At 47.5% G+C, this 16,246-nt stretch overlaps 1 protein-coding gene across 7 annotated transcripts in view; it reads left to right on the top strand.

The window, feature by feature from the left end:
* The window catches only part of RALYL (RALY RNA binding protein like), a 675,637-nt gene that overhangs the window by 499,237 nt on the left and 160,154 nt on the right, over positions 1-16,246 (top strand). The window contains exon 1 of one of the 7 annotated variants that reach the window (XM_075583019.1): positions 5,786-5,804. The exons of 3 other annotated variants lie outside the window; for them this stretch is intronic. Coding sequence is in view for 1 of the 4 variants with exons in the window: in XM_075583015.1 (XP_075439130.1) it covers positions 7,933-7,963 (31 nt within the window). In the remaining 3 variants the exon portion in view is untranslated. Of the gene's footprint in view, positions 1-5,785; positions 5,805-7,761; positions 7,964-8,029; positions 8,181-8,206; positions 8,349-16,246 lie in introns of those variants that run through there. 3 more of the 7 variants (XM_075583015.1, XM_075583017.1, XM_075583018.1) reach the window with 3 other exon arrangements.

Here is a 16,246-nt window from a genome sequence, read left to right as displayed (position 1 = left end):
GACAGGTGCGAGTAAACTCCAGAATATCTTGAGACATACTTGGCCACAAGAAATTCCGACGAATGAGATCAGTAGTCTTCTTAAAACCTGGATGACCTGCAGATTTAGAGGAGTGACCCCAAAACAGGACCTCTGGAACAAATTTGGAAGGTACGAAGAGTTTGTTGTCGGGAACGACCAAGTCCTTGGGAATGCGTCTCTGGGAGTGCAAAATCTTGTCAAGATTCTTGAAAGAAGACGTGGCGAGGATCCTCTCCTGTGGAAGGATGGTCTCCAAAGGTTCTTCTGGTCTCTCTTCAGAAGAATGTATTCGGGAGAGTGCGTCTGCCTTTACGTTCTTGGTCCCGGGGATATAGGAAAGGTAAAAATCGAATCGAGAAAAAAAAAGAGCCCAACGAGCCTGTCGTGGACCAAGGCGTCGAGCGTTTTCTATGTAAAGAAGATTCTTGTGTCCGTGAGAATAGTAAACGGCTCTTTCGACCCCTCCAGCAGGTGTCTCCACTCTTGAAGAGCCATCTTAACGGCCAGAAGTTCCTTGTTACCCACGTCATAGTTCCTCTCGGCGGTTGAGAATTTCTTGAAAAATATGCACAGGGATGTAACTTATCTTGAGGCGTGGGTCTCTGAGAAAGAACAGCTCCAGCGCCGCAATCAGAAGCGTCGACCTCCAGGACGAAGAGAAGTTCAATGTTGGGATGACGGAGAATAGGTGCGGATATAAAAGCTTCCTTGAGTGTCTCGAAGGCAGAGAGGGCATCGGATGACCAAGCAGACGGATCAGCTCCTTTTTTGGTGAGCGCAGTGAGAGGTGCCACAATGGTAGAAAAATTACGTATAAACTTACGTTAGTAATTAGCGAACCCTAAAAAACATTGTATGGCCTTGAGAGAATTGGGTCTTGGCCACTCAGTAACTGCTTGAAGTTTACCGGAATCCATCATAAAACCTTCATCGGAAATGATGTACCCCAGGAACGGAGTAGAGGTCTGATGAAAGGTGCATTTCTCCAGCTTGGCGTACAAATGGTGTTCACGGAGACGGGAAAGGACGTAGGAGGTGTGACGTATATGGTCCTGGAGATCTTTGGAAAAAATCAGGATATCATCCAAGTATACTATTACAAAAATATTGAGTACCTTACGAAAGACGTCGTTGATGAAATCCTGGAAGACAGCGGGAGCATTACATAAGCTGAAAGGCATTACAAGATACTCGTAGTGTCCGCTACGCGTGTTGAAGGCCGTTTTCCATTCATCCCCCTTCCTGATGCGCACCAGGTTATAGGCACCACGTAGATCCAACTTGGAAAAAATCTTGGCCCCCTGTAATTTATCGAACAGTTCGGTAATAAGGGGAAGGGGGTAACGATTTTTAATAGTTATGTGGTTCAAACCCCTGTAATCGATGCAAGGCCTCAACGACCCGTCCTTTTTCTTGACGAAGAAAAACCCAGCCCCTCCTGGGGAATTGGAGTGACGAATAAAGCCTTTCTTGAGATTAGGAAAATGGAGGGTATACGGCGCTACTGCGCATGTCCGAAAAAAGCTCCCAGAATTATCTTCAATCAACTTTATTGAACACACACAGGGCTACACCAGCGTCTCCCCCTCTGAAGAGGTTAAAATCTTTTATTCCGCTTTCGCGGGCTTTTAGGCTATTTAAGAGGCTGTCACCACTTCTCCCCACTCCGAGACGAAGCCCTCTGTGTAAGGGTGAAACGCGTTAAAAAAAGAGGGGGAGACGCTGGTGTAGCCCTGTGTGTGTTCAATCAAGTTGATTGAAGATAATTCTGGGAGCTTTTTTCGGACATGCGCAGTAGCGCCGTATACCCTCCATTTTCCTGATACTCTCTGACGGCGGCACGCAGGAGCAAGCGAGGAGAGTGGGCCAGAAACCGGAGGAAAGCAGGTGAGGTATCATCCCCTTCCCCCTGCACCGGTTACCTCTGTGGCCCTGCATAGCTCCCTCGCATCACTCCAGTGTCTGAATCATCCATACCTGTGTTACTGCACTGAAGCGCACGACAGACCCCCTGGTATTTTCTTGAGATTATCCTGGATATATTCATCCATAGCGTGAGATTCTGGTAACGACAAGGGGTAGGTCTTGGACTTGGGTAGGGAGTAACCTGGAACCAGATCGATCGGACAATCGTAAGTCCTGTGTGGTGGCAAAAGGTCTGACTGTACCTTATTGAAAACGGCACGGAATTGGTGGTAAACAGAAGGTAGAATAACCTCAGGAACAGAGGTATTGGCCAGCAGTTGATGAGTCTCGTCTGACCTCGGCCTCCAGGAGATGGGAGCAGAGGAAGTCCAGTCAATGAGAGGATTGTTAAGCTGTAGCCATGGAAGACCAAGGGTGATGGGTATCCCAGGAGCGTGAATGGCATCGAGAACTAAGATCTCCTTGTGAAGATGTGAGGACAGACGCAAGGGGACCGTCTCTAAGGAGATGTGTGCCGAGGTAAGAGGACGTCCATCGATACCGACGAGTGCGATGGGAACTTTCTTCCTCACGAGCGGTATGCGGTTTAACCTGGCGAATTCAAGGTCCACGAAGTTTACTCCAGCTCCTGAGTCAATGAAAGCGGTGGTAAAAGTCTGGAACTTATCCCCTGAAAGGGAGACTTGAAATGTAAGTTTCTTAGGGAGTTCACCTTTATGAAGGGGACGTGGAGATATTACACCCAGAGAGAGCCCCTCTGTACTCACTGAGTGTTCCCGTTTCCCGGACGCAGTGGACACTCTCGAACCAGATGCTCCATGGATCCGCAGTAGAAACACAATCCCCCGGCGTGGCGGAACTGCCGTATCGGTGTGCGGATGCGTTGCACCCCCCAATTGCATTGGCTCTGGCAACTCCAGTGTAGGACGAAGAGGTGTGGTAGCACTTGGGAGAGCAGGAGTGCTGCTGGGAGTACTGGAGAAAGGAACTTGAAAGTTATGGAAGCGAGTGCGCTGACGCTCTGAGCGGCGTACCTGGATACGTTGATCCACTCGGACGGCCAAATCAATGAGAACCTCCAATTGATCCGGCCTGGATTGGCCAGAGTTCATCCTTGATGGGATCTGCCAGGCCTTGCCAGAATACGGAGACGAGAGCCTCTTGTCCCCAGTTAGTCTCGGCTGCTAGAGTCCGGAATTCCACAGCATACTGTGTCACCATTCGTCGTCCCTGAGTGATCTGGAGAAGAGAAACAGATGCAATCTCCCGACGAGCGGGGGAATCGAATACTTGTTGGAACTCGGCTTTAAATGCCGGGTAATCTTGGGTAAGGTGAGAACGTCGCTCCCAAACCGGGAAGCCCAAGCCAGGGCGCTGCCAGTGAGGAGGTTATAAATGTAGGCTACCTTCTTGCGACCAGTATTGTAGAGATGGGGGGCCATTTCGAACTGCACCTCACACTGGTTTAGGAAACCCCTACATTCTTGAGGTTCACCTGCATAAGGCTTGGGGGTGGAATCTTTACATCGGAGCTGCTAACTGAGCTTGCGGAGTGGGGGTCTACAACTGGCGAGGTCGCGGTCGGTACTCGGCTGAAAGTACTGCGACCTGGCGTGTGAGTGCCACAATTTGATCCGCCATGGCCTGGTTTTGCTGAAGCAGATTGGAGAGAAACTGTTTTAGTTCGGTCTGGTCTGCGTCTTGTGGGCTCGACATAATGTTACGCCGGTGCTGCCCGCAGACCAGACCTGTCCCCTGAGCTGAAGGGGGAAGTGGTAATACACGCACCCGCAGCAAAGGGAGCTTGTCCGGAGTGTGGTATAAAGTGTTGCCAGGCCAGGTGTAGAAATGTAGACAATACTTGCCGGTACCAGTTGAAGAGATAGAGTGAAGAATGCCTTGCCGAGGTCAGGGAGTAGAGAGTGGAGGTAGGTTGTAGTCCAAGCTGTGTTCAAGGGGTAACCAGAGTGTGCGTTGTCCAAGGAGTGCCGAGATCGAGAGCCAGGGGTGGTAGTCGTACGAGCCACGTCAGAACCTGAAAAAACACTAAGAGAATCCAGGAGTACTTCCATACAGAGACTATGTCGAGCAAAGACTGAGAGCAGAGAGGAGCTAGATAAAGCAGGGAGATCCAATCAGGAACGGAGGCGGGACAGGAAGAGCTCCAGGGAGACACTGCAGATTGGTGCAGGCATAACAAGCTAGGTGAGTCTTGTTGGTAACCTGAGTATGCCCGTGCGGCGTGCGGGGGCGGAGCCTGAGGTCCGTGGGAAAGGAAGAAGTGTGCAGAATGAGCGTGCTCCGTAACTCGTGTACGCGCGTGGACTGTGCCAGACGGTGCAGGTGTGCGCGCGGGAGGCCATGGGCGCGCCCGGCGCTGAGCAGAGGAATCGCCGAGGGGAGTGATCCCGTGACGGCGGCAGGGAGCCGCGGAGACCGGTAAGGTAGGGTTGAGTTGTATGTCCAGGGGCTCCCTGTGAGAAGAGTGCTCTGTGTGGCGAGCGCGGAGAACGCCGATTCCTGACACAGGGGTGCGTGCAGTGGAAGCGAGGGGAGCGGAGGCAACGGCACTTCTGGCAAGAGAGGAGGGAACACACCGCAAGGGACATGTTCCCCGATTCCTCACAGGCCCAATGATCCTATTTTAGCCCTATTTGTCGGACGTGGGCAAAACCCGGGAGGGGCCCGAGTTGGTCAACGACTTCTTGAGGGATGATGCCAGAGGGCACGTCCCCCACTTGGCGGGGAGACTCGTTGAGCTCCAGGGCCCAGTCGCAGACCTGTTGCTTGGACGGGGAGAACACGCTGTGAATTTTGGCGGACTAATTTGACTGCTGAATAGGGCACCCCAGGTCTGAGATCTCAGCAGCGCCTCCAAATATAGCGCACTTTCCCCCACCGCCTGGGAGATATGGGGGCTACCTTGTATGTGCTGTGTTACCTGCAGCTCACAGGAGGGCCGAGCCTCCGCTGTTGGGAGCCTGGGGTGTGTCTGATCCGTTTGGTGACAGCGCCTCCACCTGCGTGAGATCCTACTATGAGGGATAACCCAGTGACAGGATCTAATACAGTAACACACACATTAATAAGAATAACAGTTTACTGTGAGCATATATAATGAACAATTCTACCATGTCCCCACCAACTAGGCCTCGCAGGACCGGAACCCCACAGTGGCCTCCAATCAATGTCCACAACTGATGGATATGTCCCCACAGTACTGAGGTGCTCCTTGGCACCTAACCTCCCCGGTGTCCACAGGAATTAACCCATCCAAATGTGTGTGACAGCGCTGCCCACAAGAACTGATGGTGTTATAGTTGGTGCACTTGTAGTTCCTGCCCAGGTGCTCCTACACCCAGAAGATAGAAGGGATCCGCTGATCCAGCAATGATAGCAGCGAAGCCTCCGCTACTATGTGGGGTGGTATTCAGTTGGAGTGTCCCACTGTGAAGATAGTTCTCATAGGTAGTTGATGGCCTTGTCCCAGACCACCGGAAGCCACGATGCAGCCGGGTCCTGGCTGTGTCCCTCACACTGGTACTACAGGGGCAGTGTCCCTAACTACTGGGCCTGTCCCTGCAGCAACCACAAGCTGAGGTGAGTCGGGGCCTAGCTGGGGCCTAAGGGGTCTCTGGCCTTGTGCAGAGGCCACTGAAACCCTGCACACGCACACCCTACCCTTCTACTGTCCCAGCTCCGACTGGCCAATCAGTTTTCAGTTGTGAGAGCAGCTCTCAGACAGGTGAGATGATTGGATAAGAGGCACCAGCAAGGTACTGACTGACTCCTTCCCTCAGTGCCCGCAGAGAGCTCTGCATAGGAGACAGTGGGGAGAAAGGAGAGATACTGTTTGTGTGAGTATAGAGCGTGCGCATGTATATGAGGGCTGTTGTGTATTTATAATTGTATTTTAAGTGCAGCAAAAGCACAAAAGAATTTGTATAAGAGTTTAAAAAAAAGAAAAAAATTCAAGAAAATGTAGAATATCAGGTTTAGAAAAATAAATATAACTATACAAAAGTAGGGGGTAAGATGGTCCGTGGTTCACAGCAACTTCAGCAGCCAACGCATGGATGTCTAAAAAAAAGTCCATAGCCTGGACGAAACATGTTAGAGTGGTTGCCTGATGTTTGCTGCTAGCGATCAATAAAGTTTTTTTAGACATCCATGCGTTGGCTGCTGAAGTTGCTGTGAACCACGGACCATCTTACCCCCTTCTTCCTGTGTCATCATTTCCGGCGGAGCACGCTGACGCCAGCTACACCAGAGGAGGAAGCCGCTGCAGAATTCCCTGCACCAACAGGGACGGCTTTTTCGTGAGTACTCCTAACCTCCACGCGGTATTTCAGGGAGATTATTGAGGCGGTTAGTGCCGGGCTGTGATTTACTTGGGGGCGCCCCTTAGGGAGGTGTCCCCCTGTACCTCTATCCGGCTTACTATTACCCAACTCCCTGTTTTCAATACCGGAGGCTTATTGTTTCATTAATCATTGCTGGGTCTCTCTTCAATCAAGTTGCCATAAAGTGTGTGCACTACCTGTTAGCAGCCTCGGTATACTGGGTAATTCCATATTCTCTAACTATACAAAAGTGTCTATATTATTTATGAAAAAAAAAAACATACATTCAGCCTATAATAGCAATAATCCCCACAGAACCGGGCATTACTGGCAAATAATGACCTGGCTGGATTAAAGCCCCTTGGTTTCAACTCTTCTACTCAGGGTATTAATGGTCAGTAATGCTCTGTTCTTCTGGAATTATTACTTAAATAATCACCACTCCACTTACTGTAAATAATCCCTGTAGAGTTTATACTTGTATCCAACATCACTTTGTGATGTATACGCTTCTTTCTCACTGTGCTGATGGAATACACTTAAGGATAAAACCTGTGAGGTTTTGAAAGCTCTGTACCCTATAATTTACTCCACTGTGTGAAGAACTGTAATGTGCTCTGCTGAAAGGTTCTGTGTCACAACCTACAAAGAATCTGCATTTGTGCAGGACGAAAACAGACATATCATGCGTTATTGTGCTAGTGGGTGCAAAAGCGTGTTAGCCCCACCTCTTTTTGGCACACTGAGAATGACTACAATTGTGTGCAGGCGCAGTGCGTGCGCCCCCGCTGCAACCGAACCATTACCGGCTGCTAGATCTGTGAGCTACTGGACATGAAAATGTGAGGGAACTCTCAATCTATTGCTTCCTGGTAAAACATTTTATAAATAAGTAACTGCCAGAAATTTGGAATAACAAACATCCTAACTCTGCCCATACTTGAAAATGAGAGGTAACTCTCAATGTATTACTTCCTGGTAATTTTTTTTTTTTTTATAAATAAATAATTGTTCCTGCCCATTAATTCATACACTAAAAATAAAGTAAAATCGAAAAGCAACTGGTGGAGGATTGCATACATCTGTACAAGGCCTCGGTATCTGCTCTGTGTTATTTGGGTAATACCTCCTTTGTAATTGAGGTAAGGGCACGCAGCACGTGAATACACGTGAAGAAGAAAGATTGATAACAATGGCTGCACAATCCTTCAGCAAAAACAAAGTCACTTCCGTCTACTTCAAATATTCACACAACCCACGGAACAGATTTCGTGATTAAAAAAATGGCCTAAAGTGGGGTTTTTATTTTATGTACAGAAGCCGTATACACAGCACTGCTCCACTGAGACCATCCCCTGTTCTCTCAGTGCGGGCATGAGGCGTGTGTAAGCTGCATGTGCGCAGTGTCTCTTTGTATTACACTATGTAGACCCAGTGACTCCCCCCTGCATTTCCTGGGAATGGTTTGACCCGCGCTCACAGTGTGCTATCAGCGCTGGTGAGCTGCCCCCGTCAGTCCCCGAACCGAGTCTCACTGCAGAGCACGAGCCCAAAGTGTCACAGCAGAGCACGAGCCCCGTCGCTCCCCCTTTGCGCGTCTTCTATCAGACTTCCCAGACAGCCGGGTCTCTCCGGGGCGGCCATGTACAAGAGCAAACGCAGGAATCAAAGATGTAAGTACACCCCAGACCAACCCCCCTCCCCCCGCGAGGTATTCTGTGAGGAAATGAAGCAGGGCACGGACGCGCGCCAGGAGAATAGATACACGACGAGCTCGTGTGCAGCGCCTGTAATAAGAGAAAGGGATATTAGGGAGGCTGTGCGAGGCGGGGAATAGTGCCCTTGTTTCTATGGAAACTCATAAGTGAAGCGCGGAGAAATTGAGACAATGTAAGTGCGACCCCTGTGTGTGAAAATCCCTATTCCTGGCAGGGAGATAGTGGGGTTGTTGCTTGTGTGTGTGTGTCAGAGGCACCCGGAGATGTCACCGGAGATGTATGTAACACTTTACTGCTAGTCTGGGTTGAACACTCTCTGCTTTGATCGCATACACACGAGGTAAGTCCCGGCCTTCCTGTGTGTCCTCTTCCAGCCGCTCCACGTGACGGAACTTATAATATAATATAGATATAGTACGCGGCGGTGTCCACTAGCGATGATCAGTGTTCAAGTAATGAGGAAATATATTTAACAAATATGTACGTTTTGCAAAATAAATAAGTGTGTACGCGAATCAATTTATTGAATGCACAGTATTGAACTTAATTATACGTGTTTAAGCGAGGAAAAGATAATTATTTAAGTTCAATATTGAACTTTCAATGATTCATTCAAGTGAGTACAGTTTACAGCCAGATTTTGCAGTTCTGTGTCACTTTCAACTACATTGTGAAAGTTCTACAATAATATAAAAAGTGATTGCAAGACTAAAAATCCGTGTGTGTGTGTGTGTGTACATATATACACACACTATGCATAAAGATATTATGTTGGACTTATTTGCATATGGCTTGCATTACATTTACTAATAACTTAAAATGGATAAGGTAAAGTGTAATTTAATACAGAACAAGTCTAAGAGGAGCTCAAACATAAACAAAAATAAATGTTCTTAACTGCTTTGCAAACCAAATATTCTATAATATTTCAGTACATCATTGTAATAAGTGCCCATGTCGAAAATATAACCGAATATGTAAGTAATCAGCAATAATGAGATAATTTAGAGTTTACACAATGACTAAAGTCTAATTGTCATAATAGTTGATTACAAAACAGACATCTGTTGCTTTTCCCCCCCTTTATATTCGTGTGTGTGTGTGTGTGTGTGTGTATATATATATATATATATATATATTTTTTTCCCCAAACTAAGTGCATTTAAAAAAATAGTGGACACTTTGCTTGTTTTAAGAGGGTAATACTCTTGGTTATAACAGGACACCATTTTACCTAATTTGGAAAAGCTTTCTGGAAAATAAATTACATTTTTGTTCAATGCATTTAATTATCCAAGACATGCAACACTGTTTTGGAAATGATGAGCAGCAGCTGCACCCTTTAACTAATGTAAAACAAGATGATAACATCAATTCTTTCCAATTTATTTATTTTGCATTGACATGTACATATTACTATAATCAATTGGGATTTTTCTTTTGCAGATTTCCTGAAATGGGAGGTCTCAGGCAGCATGGCCACCCAGTTCAGAAGTGATTTTAGCTTTTCAAGCTTCTAGTTTAAAATGGCCACTAGCAATCAATTGTTCCTGGAAATTCATTTGAACACACGAGTTCCATTGGCACATAATTGTGACACCTTCTGTACTTATGCAAGGGAGTTTAATGGATGCCATTTAATTCCTACCATCCAGAAATCAAATTGCTCTGACACTGGGTTGTTGTGCTGTGGGGGCCCCCATGTTTGGGAAATATTTATAAAATGACAATCTGCGGTATTTATTGCTGCTTTGGCTTAGCTCTATTTTTCAAATGCCCATATATCATTTTAATTGGGAACAATAGGAAAATTGAAAACTTAAAGTCTAAAAACATAAAGAGGAGCAAGATGTTAATCTATTAAATATGCTTGTATGTGAATAAGTAATCCATGAACGCATTGTTTTCATGTCTCACATACACACTGGTTATGCCTTTAACTAATACATATTTTACACACACTCCTTTGCCTTTAACTAATACATATTTTTTGGGGGGAGGCAATGGAAATAAACTGACGAATATTTTGGAGAACACTGTATTATAGTAACTTGTTTTGGGTAAGGCTTGCATTAGGGTATTAACTGTTTACCATGTGATAATATGGGTCATATTTACTAAGCAGCCTCCTGCCATATAATACCTTCTCCTAATGTGTTATCCAACGCCAGAAGGTACTTTATGGCAGAAGGCTGCTTAGTAAATATGGTCCTATGAATTTTGTGCCGGTATGGGAATAGTAATTAACATCTTTCTAACTTTTTTTTTTTTTAACATTTATTTTTTTAAAGCAATCCTGCTGTTTATTTAATCTTTGGATACAAATATATGTTTAGGCTGACTGGATGAATTCCAGTACTGTTTATGAATACACCTATATACGGCAATAAAACATACTGCAAAGCACCAGACTGTCATCATGTTGGTGACAGCAGAAGATTAGAACTATATCCATATGTGCATCACCGTGCAGATTGGGAAGTCTCCACTGATTTCAGGCAACCTTAATCCATATTAAGAATATCTTATTCCTATTTATGCTTCAATCTATGTCATTACCAGAAGTCCTATTCCGGCACCTAAATGGCAAACATTCTAAATTGAGTGGTAACACAAGTAGGTAGATGCACCAGAATGTCTAAATTCACAATTGTTAAGAATAAACTTTAGCTTCCATGACCAATATATTGCAATACAATAATTGAATATGTACTGTACACATGCAAGTTTTTTACACCATTTTTCACATTAGTTCTTACGTGTGTGTGTGTGTGTGTGTGTGTGTGTGTGTGTGTGTGTGCGTGCGCAGTGGATATTCACAGTTGAGTGCAAATAGCCGCACGGCTATTCGCACTCAGTAGGAAATAAAATGGAAAAAAAAGACAGAACACTCCCCTATTGACATTCTATACCCCCTGCATCCCCAGTCCCCAGTCAGCACTGTGGCATGCGCCCGGCGGGGGGCGGCGCATGCACAGCGCTAGACCGCGATCTGCGGTCTGACTGGAGAGAGAATGTTTGCGACGGGAGTGGGCGTGGCGATAGGTTTGCGGGGGCGTGGCCATGACGTCGTGCGGCTGGTTCGCCCTCATTGGCTGAACAGCTGGCGGGGGCGTGGCCACGCCTCCATCGCAAATGCCAATCTCAAACTCCCCGGCCTGCCTGAAAACCTGTCGCGCAACGCTGGAGAAAGGTGTGCGACAAGGTAGGGATTGGGACCGGAAGAACTGGGTGGGCAGGGCTTGATCGCACAGACGTGCGCTGTAGTAGTTAGTGGGACCGCAGCCTTAGGAGCCGCTTACACATGCGTGTGGAAATGCAGGCGACAGGCAAGTTTAAATATACGCGCTGAGGGGAGCGGAGGAGCAGTCACGTGACAGCAAACATCCAAAGGGGATGAGGGACTAGCCCCGCCTCCCGCCACACCCCCAAAGCGCGCTCACTGCCTCACCTGTCAGGCCACAAAAAAGCACCAGCTTCTGCAGGCGAGGCAGAGCAGGAGCGCGGCCCGAGGCACCATGCCCGAGTCCTTAGGCCTCGGGCATGGTCATCGCTTAGGCGCTGACCCGCGCTGCTGCTCGGCACTGAGCCCCTGCAGCCGCAACGAGAGCGGCTTTAGCATGGGCTCGCGCACGCTTCTGCACGCCTGCGGAAGCGTGTCTTAATAAATCTTTAGTTTCTTAGCTTGCCGGAGCGCAGGGAGGGCCGGTCATGTGAGCTGCGAGGCTGGCCGCGCGGTGTCTCTCCCCCCCCCCCTCAAGTTAAAAAAATGGCGGCGATTCCCCCCGCGGTCCCGCGCGCATGCGCAGGGCAAGCAGGGCCCGCTCCCTTCCTCCCCCCCGCTCCCAACGTGGGACGGATGAGGAAGTACCAGCTCCTCTGCGGCCCGCACGTTATGTGGGACGGAGGGGGAAATACAAGCTCCTACTGCGGCCCGCTTCCCCCCGCGGCCAGCTTCCCGAGCTCACCTCCCATGGCACCCCCTCCGAGCCCATCTCCCGAGCCCACCTCCCGTGCCCCCAAGCCCACCTCCCGTCCCGGGCAGCAGGTGATATCGGGGGCAGCAGGGGATATCGGGGGCAGCAGGGGAAAGCGTCTGGCGGCAAGGTAAGTCACCCCACCCAGTCACTGTCACCCAGTGACTCTCTCCCACCCAGTCACTGTCACCCACCCAGTCACTGCCTCCCACCCAAGTGTCCCTGACCCCACCCCCCCCACCCAGTCCCTGGCCCCCACCCCACCCCCCAGTCTTTGTCCCCATCCTCCCAAAGTCCCTGGCCCCATCCCACCCACCCAGGCCCCCCCCTCCTCCCACCCACCCAGTCTCTGGCCCCCCCTCCTCCCACCCACCCAGTCCCTGGCTCCCTCCGCCCACCCACCCAGTCCCTGGCTCCCTCCGCCCACCCACCCAGTCCCTGGCCCCCTCCTCCCACCCACCCAGTCCCTGGCCCCCTCCTCCCACCCACCCAGTCCCTGGCCCCCTCCTAGCACCCACCCACCCAGTCCCTGGCCCCCTCCTACCACCCACCCACCCAGTCCCTGGCCCCCTCCTACCACCCACCCACCCAGTCCCTAGCCCCCTCCTCCCACCCACCCACCCAGTCCCTGGCCCCCTCCTCCCACCCACCCACCCAGTCCCTGGCCCCCTCCTCCCACCCACCCACCCAGTCCCTGGCCCCCTCCTCCCACCCACCCACCCAGTCCCTGGCCCCCTCCTCCCACCCACATCCGTCATTGCCTGTAATTCACTGTTTGTGTCTGTGTGCGTATAGGGGAGAGCGAGTGTGTGTGTGTATCTGTGTGTTTGTGTGTGTGTATCAGTGGCTGTGTGTGTGTGTGTGTGTGTGTGTATCAGTGGCTGTGTGTGTGTGTGTATCAGTGGCTGTGTGTGTGTGTGTATCAGTGGCTGTGTGTGTGTATCAGTGGCTGTGTGTGTGTATCAGTGGCTGTGTGTGTGTATCAGTGGCTGTGTGTGTGTATCAGTGGCTGTGTGTGTGTATCAGTGGCTGTGTGTGTGTATCAGTGGCTGTGTGTGTGTGTATCAGTGGCTGTGTGTGTGTGTATCAGTGGCTGTGTGTGTGTGTATCAGTGGCTGTGTGTGTGTATCAGTGGCTGTGTGTGTGTATCAGTGGCTGTGTGTGTGTATCAGTGGCTGTGTGTGTGTATCAGTGGCTGTGTGTGTGTATCAGTGGCTGTGTGTGTGTATCAGTGGCTGTGTGTGTGTATCAGTGGCTGTGTGTGTGTATCAGTGGCTGTGTGTGTGTATCAGTGGCTGTGTGTGTGTATCAGTGGCTGTGTGTGTGTGTATCTGTGGCTGTGTGTGTGTGTGTGTATCTGTGGCTGTGTGTGTGTGTGTATCTGTGGCTGTGTGTGTGTGTGTATCTGTGGCTGTGTGTGTATCTGTGGCTGTGTGTGTGTGTGTATCTGTGGCTGTGTGTGTGTGTGTATCTGTGGCTGTGTGTGTGTGTGTATCTGTGGCTGTGTGTGTGTGTGTATCTGTGGCTGTGTGTGTATCTGTGTCTGTGTGTGTGTATCTGTGTCTGTGTGTGTCTGTGTCTGTGTCTGTGTGTGTGTATCTGTGTCTGTGTGTGTATCTGTGTCTGTGTGTGTGTATCTGTGTCTGTGTGTGTGTATCTGTGTCTGTGTGTGTGTATCTGTGTCTGTGTGTGTGTATCTGTGTGTGTGTGTATCAGTGTCTGTGTGTGTGTGTATCAGTGTGTGTGTGTATCAGTGTCTGTGTGTGTGTGTGTGTATCAGTGTCTGTGTGTGTTTGTGTGTAGCTGTGTCTGTGTGTAGCAGTGTGTGTATCAGTGTCTGTGTGTGTATCAGTGTCTGTGTGTGTTTGTGTGTAGCAGTGTCTGTGTGTCTGTGTGTAGCAGTGTCTGTATCAGTGTGTGTGTGTATCAGTGGCTGTGTGTGTGTCTGTGCAGGCCCTATAGGCCAGTATAGGCGATAACATTTTTAGTGGGTCACGAAGGAGAAGTTCAAAAATAACCGGGTCACGAACAAAAAAGTTTGGGAAACCCTGCTCCAGGCCATTAGCATAGTGGAACAGGGTTCGATTCCTGGCTGGGATGTTTATTTTTTTTCCATTTTATTTCCTACTGCGTGCGAATAGCCATGCGGCTATTTGCACTCAACTGTGAATATCCACTGCCGTGTGTGTGTACACACACACACACACACACACACACACACACACACACACACACACACACACACACACACACACACACACACACACACACACACAACCAGTGACACACACACACACACACAGAACCAGTGACACACACACACACACACAGAACCAGTGACACACACACACACACAGAACCAGTGACACACACACACACAGAACCAGTGACACACACACACACACACAGAACCAGTGACACACACACACACACACACACAGAACCAGTGACACACACACACACACACAGAACCAGTGACACACACACACACACACACACACACACAGAACCAGTGACACACACACACACACACAGAACCAGTGACACACACACACACACACACACACACACACACACACAGTTAATTGAAACAATTTCCATATTTCCTCTGGTGAATAGGACATATATATATGGACATATAATAGGATATATATATATATATATATATATATATATATCGGTATATATATATCCAGTGGTTGACAAATCACCAAAAAATCTACTCGCCACACAAAAAAATCTATTCGCCACCTAGTACCAAACGTGTGCTGCTTGGGCCAATATTTACTCGCCCGGGGGTTAAATCCACTCGCCCGGGGCGAGCAAATGTATAGGTTTGTCGAACACTGTATATATCTATATAACTAAATATATATATATATATATATATATATATATATATATATATATATATATATATATATATATATATATATATACATACATACATACATACACACACACACACACACACACACACACACACACACACACACACACACACACACACACACACACACACACACACACACACACACACACACACATACACACTAGAGTAATTACATTTCAGAAAGAAACAATTATGTACTGTAGAATGGTTCAACAGTAAAAAGAATATATATATATATATATATATTTTTTTTACTGTTGAACCATTCTATAGTACATAATTGTTTCTCTTTCTGAAATGTAATTACGCTAGAGTGTTGCATAGAGAAATACTTATAACAGTAATGAATGGATGATAAAAGGATCAGAGAAGAAGTGCCCAAGTCAAGCCTTGCTTCTCACTGTCCATTAGGTAACAGGGGCAATGAGGCACCCTATCAAGGAGGTATTAAACATAAATCCAGATTCTACATAGTAAATAACTAATGTTATATTGTTGATTTAGTTATAGACTAATGTCACCATTACTATGCGCAAAGTAATTTTTTAATGGATTTAGCACATTCATAAATGCTAGGTTAGATATGAAATAACAGAAAAAATAAAGCATTCATTTGCTCAGACCAAGTGGTTGTGCTAATGATCGACTTTACCATAAATAACCCTATTACGACTTAATTGTTAAGTGTTATATTTTATTTTGTTTCTTTGTAGGATTAATTTCCTTTCCTCCTTTTTTGAAGGTATCCATGAACTCGTGGAATACTGATTAGTTAATATTTTTGACCCACAAAACCACAACAGCCAATACCAAATAGAATTGTTGTGCATTATAACTATGAAAACACGTGACATTTTTATGTTCTGCAAAGGGGGTCCTACCCATTACAAGTGGCAAAGATGTAGCCTCTATTATTCTCATCTTTTGCACTCACAACTCCTACTTTTCAAAATACTTTAAACAGAAACCTAATTAAAATAATGGAAATAATGGAAAGTATTGAGCTGAATGCACTCTGTTTCGTTCACATGGTGGGTATGCATTGCCAGTGCAGCATAACCAATCTAGTAGTACACTATGCACAATTAAATATAGTACACAGCATAAAAGGCATTCTTACAGTACATTAGGGAAAATGGTTACGGACACCATTGTGTTTTTTGAATTGTTCCCGCATTGCTGAATGATTTTTATCATTTGGCAAGTGCAGTCAAGGCATGTCAATGATAATGTCTAGAGGTTCAGCTTTTTGGTTTTGAATAAAAGTAGCATTTTATCTTTGAAAGAGAGGCAGTATCATGGTCATTACTCATTGTCGCTTAGGTATTACCTTACCACTCGATGTCACGCAAACATATTTTTACACTG

This window comes from Ascaphus truei, chromosome 2, assembly GCF_040206685.1.
Source record: "Ascaphus truei isolate aAscTru1 chromosome 2, aAscTru1.hap1, whole genome shotgun sequence".
NCBI lineage: Eukaryota > Metazoa > Chordata > Amphibia > Anura > Ascaphidae > Ascaphus > Ascaphus truei.
The sequence above is the reverse complement of the archived record's forward strand: the minus strand, read 5'-3'. Positions and strand labels throughout refer to the sequence as shown.